Source organism: Phaseolus vulgaris, chromosome 8 (genome assembly GCF_000499845.2).
Source record: "Phaseolus vulgaris cultivar G19833 chromosome 8, P. vulgaris v2.0, whole genome shotgun sequence".
Lineage (NCBI taxonomy): Eukaryota > Viridiplantae > Streptophyta > Magnoliopsida > Fabales > Fabaceae > Phaseolus > Phaseolus vulgaris.
The window spans coordinates 41,747,057-41,761,621 of NC_023752.2; the positions used below are offsets into that span (position 1 = coordinate 41,747,057).

A 14,565-nucleotide genomic window follows, 5' to 3' on the forward strand; every position below is an offset into this window, starting at 1 on the left:
CTAAATTAGGATCATGATGTGAATTCAAACTTTGCTTAGAAATATCTACAAATTGTCTAGCAAATTGACCAGCTTTCTCTTCTAATTTTGATAGAGTAACATCTATGCTTTGCTGAGATTTCATTGTATTTACCATTAATTGTCTCACCAGCTCCTCTAAAGATGGCTCTTCAAGATAATGAGGAATATTATCAGTTTGCAAAAATGGTTGAAAAGGTGTTTGACTTTCATCAAAATAGTATTGTTGATAATATGGTTGTTGCTGAGGTTGCTCATATAACTGCTGACAATATGGACTAAAATGCTGAGGTTGTTGAAAATATGGTTCACATTGTTATAGAGGTTGCTCATAAAACTGTGAAGGTTGCTGCAAATATGGCTCATAATAAATATCATAATTGTAAATTTCTTCAGCTAATTTTCGTTCCATTTTAGAATTGAAAACAGGGGATGTATATTATGGACACCAACACCTATTAGACGCCTTAGAGCAAACTCTTTTTTTTTAAATTGAAAAGCAAACCAAGTAAACTCCCAGGAAAGAGAGGTGAGTAACAAGTGGACAAACTTAGAAACCAAGTCTATCCTAGCCAGAGTCTTCCCTGAATTGCTTTCAATATTAAAAAATCAAAGAGTAGCAATTGAAATGTTTACCCTAAATGCAAGATCCTAAAAAAAACCTAATGCAAATGCTACACTTAATGCTTAAAAAAATAGTTAAAGAAAAAAAAATTATGTGAAAATAAATAAAGAAATAAATAAAATATAGAAAATAAAAACAGTAAACAAAAAGGAAAATAGAAATAAATAAAGATGACAAAACAAAATAAAAGAAATAACTAAAAACAGAAAAGATATAAAATAAATGCAAAATAAGATAAAGATAAAAGATATAAAGGAATAAAATTAAAACAAATCAAAACAAAAAATAAAGATAAAAGATATATGAGATAAAATAAAATAAAAATAAATCAAAACAAAATAAAGATAAAAGATATAAAGAAAGAAAATCAAAATAAAATAAAGATAAGAGATATCCTAAATATTAGATTTTTTTATAACGATGCGAACTAACTAAGAAACCAATGTTTAAGACAAGGAAGAATCTCAATCAAGCGTTCAAGTACAACCTCTCACAAAAACTAATTTTCCAGGAGATTAGACAATAAAAACAACTGTTATATAGACTTAAAAATCGAAACTTTTATTGAACAAAACCTCATAACTCAATGGGAAATTACAAAGGAATTAACCAAAAAGATTTAGCCTTCCATGCGGAGGCAAAACAAAAGAATTACTAAGCAAAAAATAAACTAAGAAAACCCTATGAAACTCTCTCTTTTCTCCTTGATGCTTGTGTCCTTTTATAGACTTTTCTGATCCAAGGATCTTGGGAAAATATTGCAGTTTAGATTTTGTAAACAGTTTCCACTTTCCAAAATTCTTTTTATTTTGCAGAAGATTTGCTTCCAATTCTGTTTCTGGGATCTTGTAGCTTTTATTTTCTCTTTCTTCTCTTCAGAATTTGTTTTCTGTTTTGATTCAAGAAGCAACTTGGACTTTTGCATATTTGGCCCATTCACAAAGGTAGATGCTTCCTTCAGATAATTTACTTTAAAAACACAAAATTAACAATAATAATAGTTAAGACCCAAATAAACTCAATTACAAGAATATTAATTAAAACAATGGATTTATTTATTATTATAGTCCAATAATCTATGAATAAGGCTAGTGAGTGTGAATAAATATATGCTCATCAACGAGCAACATTGATGAAAAATCATTCAGCCACCACATTTTTTACTAAGAAGAACGAAGAAGTTAAAGCCTCACAAAGGAAATAACCAACAATTAAGAGAAGAATATTAATTTTTTTTCCATTTTCTTAGTCTCCTAAAAATGTTTAGGAAATAATTTTTTGTCTAAAAAAATAGATACATAAGTGGGCATAATTTGGACCAATTTGGGCTTGAATATGCCTTGATTTGGAGAACCTAAAGCCCAATTGGAAGTCAAGCTACAACCCTCTCCACTAGGGAAGTCAAAAATCCTAATTGGAGAGGCAAGAAGAGAGTTTACATGTTCACCTACATGGCCACATGACCAAGCAACAAATGGAGGAGCATTGGAGCTTAAAAACACTTGAAAAATCAAAGAATTGAGCACTGTGAGACTTGTTTTTCATGGAGTGACGAAAATACAAGTGCATCTACCCTTTGCACAATTAGTCTGATGTTCCCAAGTGCATGAAGACTTTTGAACCTCTCCTATTATAAATAGAAGCCTACCCCCCTCCTTGTGAATTGAACTTGCATAAAAGCTTGTCTTCTTGTTTTTCAAAGTCACTTAAAAATGGGAGTATTCTTCTCCTAGGTTCTCCACCATGGATGCGTTCTCAGAAGTGGGTACCTCTCAAGTTTCTCTTTTGAATCTTGGGGAAAAGTTTGAAGTTCTTTTGAGTCTTCTGCTAACTTTTGAAGGGTGCTTACGTCAAGTGTATTGGTGGACTAGTTTAATGAAATACCTTTTGGTTCAGGTTAGATATTTGAATGAACTAAAATATTCCTTTAAGTGATGCCATATTGATGGAAACCAAGTAGAGGATGCTCAAGCCCATGAAGCCCAAGCCCAACAAGGGGTCCAAGCCCAACAAGGGGTCCAAGCCCAACGAATTACTAGGAGCATGGCAAGAGCTTTGGGACAAGAGTATAATAAGATGACTCTTCTTATTTCTTTTGTAGAATAGGGGTGCGGATGTAATAAAGAGGTGTAAGTAGTAAGGTAGTCTAGGGGGAGTGTGGATAGGAGATTAGGAGGTGCCAAACTAGGAAGGAAAGTCACACTTCCTTCATTGTCTAGATTGGCGCCGAATTTCATTACATTTAGGTGTCATTTAGCTTGCATTTTCAGCACCTCATAGGCTATAAATAAGGTGCTTCTCTTTGTATTTTGGAGATTGGAATTTTATAGTAGAGAGACTATACTCAAATTTGGAGAGAAATTGTGAGTCTAGAGTCTTCTTCTTCCTTTGCCTTATCTTGTGAGCTATGGTGAGCTTCAAGTGGCGGCACTCCATCACTTATCTTGGATCAAGGTGCCAAGTGGCGTGAATGGCTTCTTCCAATTCTCAAAATCCAGCAAGCATCTTCTTATAAGTGTTCTTCTTCCTTTTCTTCAATTTTCCATTCGGTAGTTTTAATTCCTAGTGTTTTCCTTCATTTTCTACCGTTTACATTTGCATTTCCAGCTTTGTTCTTTGTTTCTTTTCGGTTCAGTAGCTAGCTTTTCAATTCTGTCCAGTTTTTAATTCTTGTTCTTCATTCCTTGTGTTTTGATTCCATTTGACAATATATGGACTTCCATATGAGTCTTGGTTGGTGCTAAGTCTTGGTGAGTTCTTGAATTAGAACATTGATCCAATTCTAAAGTAAGGTGCCATTTATGACCAGCTCAAGTTGCTCCTAAGAATGTCAAAGAATCATGTATTCTTGTAGTTACATTCACATCACATATACCATCTTATTATGAAAGGGAGTGCATATATCACCTTCAAAGACTTCAAAAAAGGATAAAATTATCGATGAGTATAGGCAGAAAATGGAATTATTAATGTTGAGGGCTAGTATCAAGGAAAACCAAAATGTTACCTTTGTTAGGTTTTAGAGTGACCATAACCTAGAAATTCGGATAGGGTTGAACTATTCCATTTAAATGATTTGGTTTAATTATGTGTTAGGGTAGAACAACAAATCAAGAAAAGGTCTACCTTTAGGAGAGACTATCCTAACACATCCTATTCCAGGAGAGAGTATAATAAGAGGGGGGATTACCTATCCCAATATGGGTATAATGATCCTAGAGGAAAAGGTAGGGAATGGGAAAGGGAAAGAGAAATAGAAAAAGAAAAAAAAAATAAAGAAAGTTCCTCCAATGAAACTAGAGCTAGAGACATTAAATGCTTTCGTGTTCTTGAAAGAAGGCACTTAGCTTCTGAGTGTTCTAACAAAAGAATTATGATTTCAAAAGACCGAGACATTGAAAGTCAGGATGAATTGACATCTTCACCCAGTGAAGATAAAGTTCTAGTGACCGAAGAGGAAACATATCCTCGTGAGGGAGAGTTGTTATTGGTGAGAAGACTTCTTCCAAACCAACCAGTTGAACTAAAATAGTCACATCAAGAAAATCTTTTGCACACACGCTATAATCTTTCAAAATATTTGTTCAGTGATTGTTGATAGTGGATCTTGTTGCAACTGTTGCAATTCTAGGTTGATGGAAAAGTTAGTCCTAATTACTAAACCCCATCCAAAACCTTATAAACTTGAGTGGATTAATAATGATGGTGGAATAGTAGTGAAGGAACAAATAAATGTACATATTTTCATAGGAAAATATTTTGAAAAATTATTGTGTGATATTATACCTATGAAAGTTGGACACATTATAATTTGAAGGTCATGTCAATAGGATCATAAAATTGGACACGATGGCTACATCAACAACATATCTTTCACCTACCAAGGAAGAAAAATAATTTTAATTCCTCTAACACCGCAACAATTGAAAGAGGATGAAATAAAAATGAAAGAAAATTTTGAAAAAAGAAAAAAAAAAAAAAAAAAAATAAGAAATACAAAAGAAGAATCTAGAGATAGGATTTCCAATAAAATATGCATGTTTTTGCACTCTTTTGAAGAAGGTAATAATTTATCTTTATAGAAAATTCAAAATTTACATTTTGTGAAGAAATTGCCTAATTTAGAAAATGGAAAACACAAAGTAAATAAAAATAATTTCAAAAGAAGGCTCAAGTTTTTCACCTAAAATAAGGGCCATATTATTTTGGTATTTTCTTTACATACATTTGTATTTTAATAATGCTTGTTGTTTTGTACATATGGATCCATGATCCTGGGGAAAAAAATAAAATAAAAGGTGGCAACCTTTGAGCATCATTCAAATTTGAGGATATATTTTTCCCGACCAGTCCTCGGTCATCGACTTAGAGACTGACCTCAAACATCGCGCACCGATGCTTGGCAATGGAAGGGGGCACGTGAGGTGGGTCCAGACGCACCTACCAGGGGATTGGTTAGTCTTTGATATTGGTATCCTAAGCCCTGATGTTGGAGATCGATATCGGACCTCGCCAATAGAGGGAGAAGATCGAACATCGGTCGTCTGAACGTTGTAGAGGGCCATGTAAGGTGGGCCCTAGAGTTACGATAAGTTAACAGTTAAAGACATGAGATATGTGGGAAGCCTAAGTCACGAGGGATCCATGCACGTGGTGTGTATGACGCATGATGGCGCAGCACGTGTGAATAATCCTGGGAGGCGTTAAGGCCCATTAGGGTTGGGGTTTCTAGGGAAAGTTGCATGCATGCACGTGAATACTTAGGGCACCCACGAAGCAGATGGCACTAGAGATTAGGTGCACAAGTTGGTACCCAAGCGGCCACTCTGTCTTTCATTGCACTCTAGTTAAGGGAAGTTCATGCGCCAGATACGCTAAGATCCTGTGAATAGCTACGCAAGGACATTCTCCAAGGAACCCTAGACCAAGGTAACAACACAAAGGTAAACCCTAGTTTCAACCTATATAAAGGGTGCCAAGAACCCTAGTAAGGTACGCAGTTTCTAAGACTGAAGCTAATATACACACTTGGTGTTTCTTTGCCCTAATACTGACTTGAGCGTCGGAGTGCAAATGGACGCTAGGGCGCCCCTTTGTTTTTGTAGGTGAGAGGTTTCTTGATCAAGAAGGTACGATTCACGGACAAGATCGAAGGGCCAAGCAGCTGTTGGAGTCAACCGGCGAAGCGAGTCAACCGGCAAGAACAATATCATTCTCAAAAGGTAGGGTATAATGGAGGACCATCAAGCCACCACAATTTTGGGCAGAGAAGATTGAAGAAGATAGAAATTTAATTAGAGCATCCACTTTTAAAATTTTTTTTCTTTTTCTTAAAATGATTGTAGAAAATAGTGTAAACTTTTATTCTAGACTTATATTTTGGGCAAATTTTCGTAGGTCATGTTTGGACCAATTTTCGTGGATCATTATTGGGCCTAGTAGCTTAGACCCGTTAAAGTCAATGAAGGCCTAATCTTCATGGATCCTTCGAGCCACATTCATTGTTATTGATCCCTTAACTAGAATCTTTCATAATAGGTGGCATGATTTTGTGAAAATTGGGGTTGAAATCATTTGTTTGGAGGCTCGTATTTTGGTGCAACTAGAGCCCCACTTCATTTTAGGACGATCTATCTAATGAGTATGATGCTTGTTGGTTGAAAACTCAACAACTTGATATTGATGAGACGGAGGAAACCCATTTTGTTGTTGTGCACTAAAAACTTTGACATTATCAATATTTGAGTTGTCCATACCTTGAAAATGTGTACACTCATATGTAGCATGACTAGACATATTACATATTTCACATAAAGTCACAAGAATTGATTGAAAATTATGCCTTTGCATATCTTGTTAACGAGGTTGTGTTATGTTCTTCGTCAATAAGGCTAAATTGTCAATCTTATTTTGGTGGTGCTGCAAAAGAGCCCGTCATGTATACTTCTTATAAATTGTCTCTTTTTTTGGTCCAAAACTCTTGGTGTGTTTAGTAAGGAAGCAAGCTAATCTTCTTGTTCATAAGATTGCTCTCCTAAATTGACACTGGCCAAGGCATCGTTATTTTGTGATGACCTCTATGACATTGATTGTAGTTCCTCTTATGTTCACTCTACCATTTTAATGAAATATAACATTTATTTAGAAAAAAACAATTGATTACAAAATTTTGAATGAAAGAAATTAATAAAAAAAAATTAAATATTAATATCCAAAGTGAATTTTAGAAATATAAAACTAAACAAACTTCTTAATAGTCTTAGGTAATTTTTATGTAAAACATTTATATATATAAATGAAATATAATATTTATGTATATGATATTAAACAAGTCATTCAACAGTAGTATATAATGAATACCGTGGTTCAATTTAAGAGAAAATAACAAAAGTCTATCCATAATCGTTGCTTGATATAAATCTAATTCTTATCAACTGCATTCATTCGAAAAATATTTCAGATTTCAAGAGATTTTCTGGTTCTCTGGAAGCAAACAGATCATTGAACAGAACAAATAAAATGATTCTTCTAGCCAACAAGATCCAAAATTCCATTGATTTTGCTTCCCATGAAAACAGGACCCCATCTGTGCTGGGGCCTCATCTGTGCCTGACCACAAACCTTCGTCATTATTATCATTAATATTAATAGTACTAAAACTAAGACCATACATAAATATAAATTCCAACTCTTCTCAATACTTGTCAGAATTTTCATTTAAAAATTTATTTTCGAGATTTTAACTAACATTCGCGTTTCAAGAGATGCAGATTGCTTTAAGATCTCAACCCATTCATTATCTGCAAAATCCTTTACCTCTATTACTATAATAAAATTAATTATATATAATAATCCTACTCAATATATATACCTAATAAAATTAAATTCTAGTTATATATACTCAATTGTGTGTGTGTATATATATATATATATATTATTTAGTATATATATTAAAATTATAATAGGTTATTCATTTTTTGTTATACCATAAATTTTCATAAAATCAAAGCAATTATAGGAATAAATTAAAAATATGAGTGTTAACTAAATTACACTTCCCCCGACAAATTGAACTTTTAAACTCAATCTTGCATATTTTCTGAAAAATTGTCCCAACCTTGCCAAAGCTTCCCTCTTTAGCTTTATCATTGTTTATCTACTTTTTTCCGGCGTGCACGCGTGGGTTTATACATTTGAAGATAGGATAGAAAGCATCATAACAAGAAAATTGTTAAATAAGAGAAGGAATCATTAACTAAACTACGCATAATGACTTGGCATTTCATCAACTAACACATTTTTAATTGAGCGAAAAGGCTCCAAACAGCACATAAGAACATAATTAAGCTCTTATACTCTAATGTAAAAGTGCGAAAAACACGCGTGCCTTACTACATTAAACTGTATCAGACTTTAGTTTGAGGTTAATTATCACTAATTAATATTAACGATCGAGTTTGGTTAATTAGTCATACAGTGATGGTAGGAGTTGGATTGGTGATAATCATTTTTTTCTCCTTTATAGCTGGATCCTCCAATAGAACAACCTTGTCCTTCTCTCTAACCCCAACCATATGTAGATATTCATCGTCATCTCTCTCTTTTCCCTTGAAGAGAAGCCTTTGCTCTCGGGGCTCAAAACTTGTGACCACTGACAGGATCATTTTCAACTCTCCTGCAAATTTTTACTTCTTCTCAACTTTTCTAATATGGACCAGCTAAGAAAGAAAACAAACATTTATTGGGTCTTATCTCCTAAATAATATGCATGAATTCTTCAATACATATATTCCCCTATCCAGGACTCAAATATACAGGTAGTAACAAATATCAGAATATATTTCACAACTCATCCCTAGCTTTTACTATTTAAGCCATGAATAAAGTTCCTTTTAACACTTTAATATTAAAAAATAATCATTCTATAATTATTTTTTTGAAATAAAACATTGTGTTATAATAAAATAATAATTTTATGTCAGAATATATAAAACTGATGTTAAGCATCATTGTGTACATCTTGAACCTAATTTTTAGTAAAATCTAGAGCGAATAGGAGAAAGGAGTGTGGTGGAATAGACATACCAAAAGTCGATGTGGCCTCAATAGAAATTTCGTGTGACTGTGAAACAGTTGACACCGTAATTGTGATGAATCCCTCCCCTGCACTTATGTTACTCTCTCTCTTCTGAACAAGCATGCCACCAGGCCTAAGTTCCCATTGGATTTCAGCAGTGCCTCTGCAATCTTTTTCTCTGGGTGGTGTTGCTTTGTTCCCATTTCCAAGCTTTGAGCTGATTCGGCTGAACCTCATTAACCTCAACTTAATCATCTTGCTTAATTTGTTGGAAGAGCTGAAAGAGTAGTAAGAGGAGTTGAAGCAGTTGGGGCAGTTATATAATACTAGAAAGCGTGCATATGGACGAAGAAAAGCATGAATAAAATATAAGTTGGCCTTGTGTTGCTAAAAAGCAAGACTTAAGAGAAGGGAAAAGCCAATGAGTTTGGAACATGTGGAAGACAACAGAGGCATCGGTTTTTCTGCTGATTTTGTGAATCACTGTGGCACATGGGTGGTAGGTACCTAAGAACACGCTAGCTTGATTAGTGGGCCAAACTCAACACATTTCAATAGCTACTTGCTTCCTTCTACTTTTAAATTGAAATCGATATTTTTGTTCAAGGAAAATGATAGTTCTAAGAACCGGGATTCCTCTAATCTATCACCCACACCTCAGATACAAAGATATTGAATCTCAATTACCACAATAAATAAATGTAATAACTTATGAATTTTTTTAATTTATTTCTTTCAACTTCTTTTCATGTTTCTTTTCTCTAATTAAAGCTAGATAATGGACATATGATGAACGGGTAAAAAATTGAAAAAAAAACACATGAAAACAAATAAAAAAATTAATGATCGTGAAGTACAGTTATCATTAAAATTAATAACCTACTGTATTATTATTAATTTAATTACGTTCAAAATTGATTGTTTTTATTTTTTTATGTTTATAAATTTTATTTCAAGTTTAATTACCTTATTAATTTTATTTTATTTTATTCGGTTTAATTATTAATAAAATATTCAATAAATCCCTCAATTTTTAAAACATATAACAATATGACATTTTCTATTTAGTTAGTATTGTAGTCGATAACAAACCAATGTTAATGGTTTGAATTTATGCATAATTGTTAGATGAAAATAAGAAAAAGCAGATGATGCAAATGTTTCGTTTTTGTATGATAGATGATAAATGATGATCCTACGATAAGTACAATCCAAGATTATAAGTTTTATTAAGAAAAAATTCAACACCGTATAATTTTTATTAAGTATTGGAAAACCACAAAACATAAAACATGAATCATTCATCATTTGTAATACGAATGGTTTCAACAACATGCAAGACGTAAGTATTTCTTCTGTTAAATGATACAACACTCGATAATCTTTTCTTATGTTTGATAAAACGCTTATATGATTATATAATATGCTTATAAAATCAAACAGTACGCATATAGACTAAGTTTGCATCGTATCACTTGAATATATATATTTTTCTCGTCGGTTGACTTGCTCGCCTGTTGACAAACTTTAGCTCTATTTGTCTCTTTAGGAATCTATCCTATCTCTTGTAGCTCTAAAATGTAGCTCTGCTGAAACAGAGGGGACCCTACCTATTGATTGCACTCCAATGATCAAGTCAGTAAAGGGCTTACTAAAAATCAAGAAGTATTCAGTTTCAGTCTCAGAAACAACGTACCTTTACTTGGGGTCTCAAGCCTTTTATAGCTTATCTCTTGTAACAACTTTCTCTCATGAGAATCTAATCTCAACTGAAAGCATACTCAATAGGAAAACATTCTGTTTATGGGCGCCTTCTCCCAAGGTGCTACAAAAAAAAAAATCTTATCTCTAATTAAGGAGAGCATGAAATAATAACAGAATAACCACCTGTGCCATCAGGGCACCAACTTATGTGCTAATATTAGGGGATGATTCTGCTTACGTGGGCACCCTACTCATGGTGCAACGTTATCTTTTGTCATGCATGCAACTTAACCACTATGTGCCCTAAAACACACGTACTTAAGTTAAAAGAAATATTTACTTGATCTAGGCACCACATGTACTATACATACCCCTAGGTTCAAAAATACGCTTTACTAACAGCCTTATACTAACGTATAAAAATGTTATTTTAATTATGCCACAACGGGCTTACCAATAAAACTAAGCCAAACTCATGACCCACTTTACTGACCCAACACCCGAGCTGACCTGCATGTACCATGCACTGAGATCCGACCACCGAGCACTAAGCCCTGAGTGCTCTGTCCAGTACACACACACACACACACATATATATATATAACATAATTTAAGGATTTTTTTCTTCATAGTTTTAGAGATAGATTTGACAATCTTCTGAGGTGGACTTTCGGATATGCTCTGAGTCCTACCTCTTTATTTCCTGTAATTGCTGGTAATTCATGGAATTTCATCAAATCGATTAATTGTAAATCTAATTTGAAACAATCATCCTCATTTTTAAGAAAGGATTACTATTTGCATCTGCTTCCAATTCTTCTTCGTCTTCATCCGAATCTAGCAAAGACAAGGTGATGCAATTTGGTTCTCGTGTTTTGGAAGGGACTAATGGAGAGAATGGAAAAATTGTGGGAGATGGAGGAAAAACTAAATTGGTTTGGAAAAGGAGAAGAGGAAAGGGAGGTTTTAGGTGCAAGAGACCAAGGAAGAGATTAGGCCAGCTTCCTTGAGTTTTTTACTGCGCTTGAAAGCATTTTAGAAAGAAAGAGTTAGAGAGTGTTTTGCTAAAAATTCAGAAAATAATGTCACTCATCAAAGTCTATCCATGCCTCTTTGTATGCCTTCTCCTTAGTTAAGTGGAACTTAACTATAGTGAAGGTTAAGACAACTAAATCGTATGGTTCTTCTAAAGGTGCTCTAGAAACCTTTGCTTAAATGCTAAGTGAAGGTTTCTAGAGTGCCTTGGACTATTTTTGTTCTATTCTAAAAATCGCTCAAAAATACAAAGCCAAAAGAAATATTATTGTACTACTTACAAAATTATACAAACTAATACAAAGATTTCTTTTGTATATTTTGTATTTGTCTTCTGCTCTTAGCTGAGAAAATGGTGGCGTGGAAGTGAAGATGGTTCTCCATCACAAGGCTTTTATTAGGGATGTATTATCCATGCCTTAGACTTTCCCTTAAAATTTAAACTTAATTATAGTGCAACCTTTTCCTTTTTTTTAATGAGGAGTAAGATTTACTTATTCTTCCATAATCAACATTTTTCTATGAGGAATTAATCTTTTCAATATTGCTGAAAGAGATCCATCCCCAATTTGGAGGAGCAAGACGAAAATGACCTAGTGGGGCTCCTTTTCTTCCAACTTTGGTTCAAGAACCATAATTAAGTCACGTTGTTCCTTAATTACAAATTCAATAGGGCTTCTTTTGTAGTGTCGAGAAGTGTCCTTAATATTGTATGTTTACTTATAGTTGTAGGTACAATTGGCTCCAAAAGGGGAGGGTTGAATGGAGCCTTAAACTCTTTTTGTACTAGATAAAAATTAAATTTTTTAGTAGTCCATCTTGTTGATCATTTAACAATAATAGTAAAGTAAACAACAAAGCGTGAGCAACAAGAGTAATAAGAGATATACACAAGAGATACACATGAATTTATCGTAATTCACCCAAAATTTGACTACATCTAGACCCCTTAAGAAATTTCATAAGAGCTTTCACTAACCAACACACTTGGTTACAACGAGTATTTAAAATCTCTTAATGTAATAATAAGTACTCTCACTTATCCAGGTTATACCTTCTTAACCTCCATTTGAGATTAAGAAATCTTAAGAAAACAAATAACACTCCCAAAGAAAGAACAAAGAAAGCCCACAAGTATATAATTTCACAATATGAAGAATTACAATGATTTAACACACAACTGAAAAGACTAAAGCTCTAACAACTTGATTACACGCTCAATAAACTTTTGTAATTTTAGCAAGATCACTTAAACAACTTGAATTTCTTGGTTTTTCCTTGTTCGTTCTTCGCCTTCAATACCTATATATATCATTTTTTTAAAAAAATATGTCCTTTGCTACATGAATTGGTTAATTTTGGATTTTGCAAAATCTTCATATCTTCATTTTTTTTGCCCAGACACTAAAAACAAAAACCTTGGATTTGCAATCTTTTAATTTTTTTTGCTTCAAATATGCTTAAGAAACAAATTCGAAAGTATTTGAAATATGGATTAGTAAAAACAAATAAAAACATAATGAGAAAATATTTTCATTCTAGAGTACTTAAGATTTTCAATTTTTTAATTCACTTTTGTTCTTTTAAAAAAGATTTAGAGATAATCACAATATATCATAGCGGATAAAATATATTTAAGCAAAATAATTATAAAAGAGATAATAAAGATATTTTTGTTTTCTAAAAACAATGTGAATATCTTTTTGTTTCACAAGACTTGTAAATAAAATCTTTTGTTTTAAAATATTATATTTCTTTTGATTAAACACGTGTTTAGTAAGTATATGTATTCTAAAGATTTCATTTTTCTTAATTAAGTATTTATAACAAAATTTATTACACTTTCAACATGTTTATCAGACTATCTGACATGAACAAAAACTATAGACGTTCAGACGGTCTATTGAATACTAAACTGTAAAAAACATTATTTAGAACATTCAAGATAAAAGTATATCATTCAGATAATTTTTGCTATGATCAAAACATAAAAAAATAAACTTTGCATGTGATTTTCTTATCATCAGACTATTGATGAACATAATTTTACTCACACTTAGAACCCTTAATCATATTTTTCTTGGACTATAATTATGAATAAATCCATTGTTTCAAATAAGATTCATGTAATTGGCTTTATTTGGGTCGTAACTGTTATTTATGTTAAATATGAAAATTAGGCATGCATAATGAGTATAATATATGGAAGAAAACACCTGAAAAGCATGCAATTCCTCGCAAAGCAAAGTTTGACTCAAAAAAAGAAGAAAAGAAGAAAAAGTTGATGAATCTTATAGAAAAAAGAAGGAAAAATAGCAAACAAGCAGAAGGATAAAAAAATGAACAATGTGTCCAGTGCATGGAAAAGGGCTAAGCAGATTCACTTTAAAGAACAAGTATTGAAAAACTTCCAAAACATTGAGCACCAAAAATATGCATTGAGCGGATTGAGGCCAGAGAAGAATATATATTTACAAAGTTTAGAAGGTTGAGCGGAGTCAAAAGGGTTGAGCGAAAAGAGTCCTTCATGCTGAAGAAAGCTCAAATTCACTTGGAAGGGCTTAGAGCTAGCCTTAACCAAAGAAGGGAGGTTTCAAATTTGCTTAGGATTGACTTGGAGAAAAACCCAAGCCTAAGAAGACTACATGATTAAGAAAGGATTGCATTCAGCTTGGCTTGGAGTGAATCCTTGTAGAACCAAAAACCTTTGAATCTGCTCAAGCCTAAAAAGGGGGCTTGAAGCTAAAAAGGTTTCTTCAAAATGAAGAAAGCCAATTTGTTGAGCCTCTATAAAAAATATGGAAACACGGATGGGCCAGTTGGATAAAAAACATAGTATAAAATCAAGACAAAGTATTTATGGTCAACACATAGGTAAACCTTAAGGAACATTGCAATGTCCTAGAACCTAGGGATATGGAGATTGAAGTGCATAACTACAATGATATAATTTTTGAAATGGAGAAGGTTTTCTATGAGAAAAAAATAAAAGAAAATGAAGAAAAAGAAGGAGGAGAAAAAAAGAAAATAAATTCCTTTTGAAAAAGGAATACAAAAAGAACAAAAAATTATAAGAAAAACATGGGGAATGAGATAAGAGTGCAAT

General features: G+C 32.9%; 1 protein-coding gene across 1 annotated transcript; it reads right to left on the minus strand.

Annotated features, from left to right (window-relative positions):
- Nucleotides 1–7,894: 7,894 nt before the first annotated feature.
- Nucleotides 7,895–9,157, minus strand: LOC137826270 (BAG family molecular chaperone regulator 2-like). Its single transcript, XM_068632174.1, has 2 exons — nucleotides 8,729–9,157; nucleotides 7,895–8,318 (listed from the first exon to the last, which is right to left on the minus strand). Exons 1-2 carry the CDS (start codon nucleotides 8,973–8,975, stop codon nucleotides 8,113–8,115), a joined length of 453 nt encoding a protein of 150 aa, XP_068488275.1. The 5' UTR covers nucleotides 8,976–9,157; the 3' UTR covers nucleotides 7,895–8,112.
- Nucleotides 9,158–14,565: the final 5,408 nt, after the last annotated feature.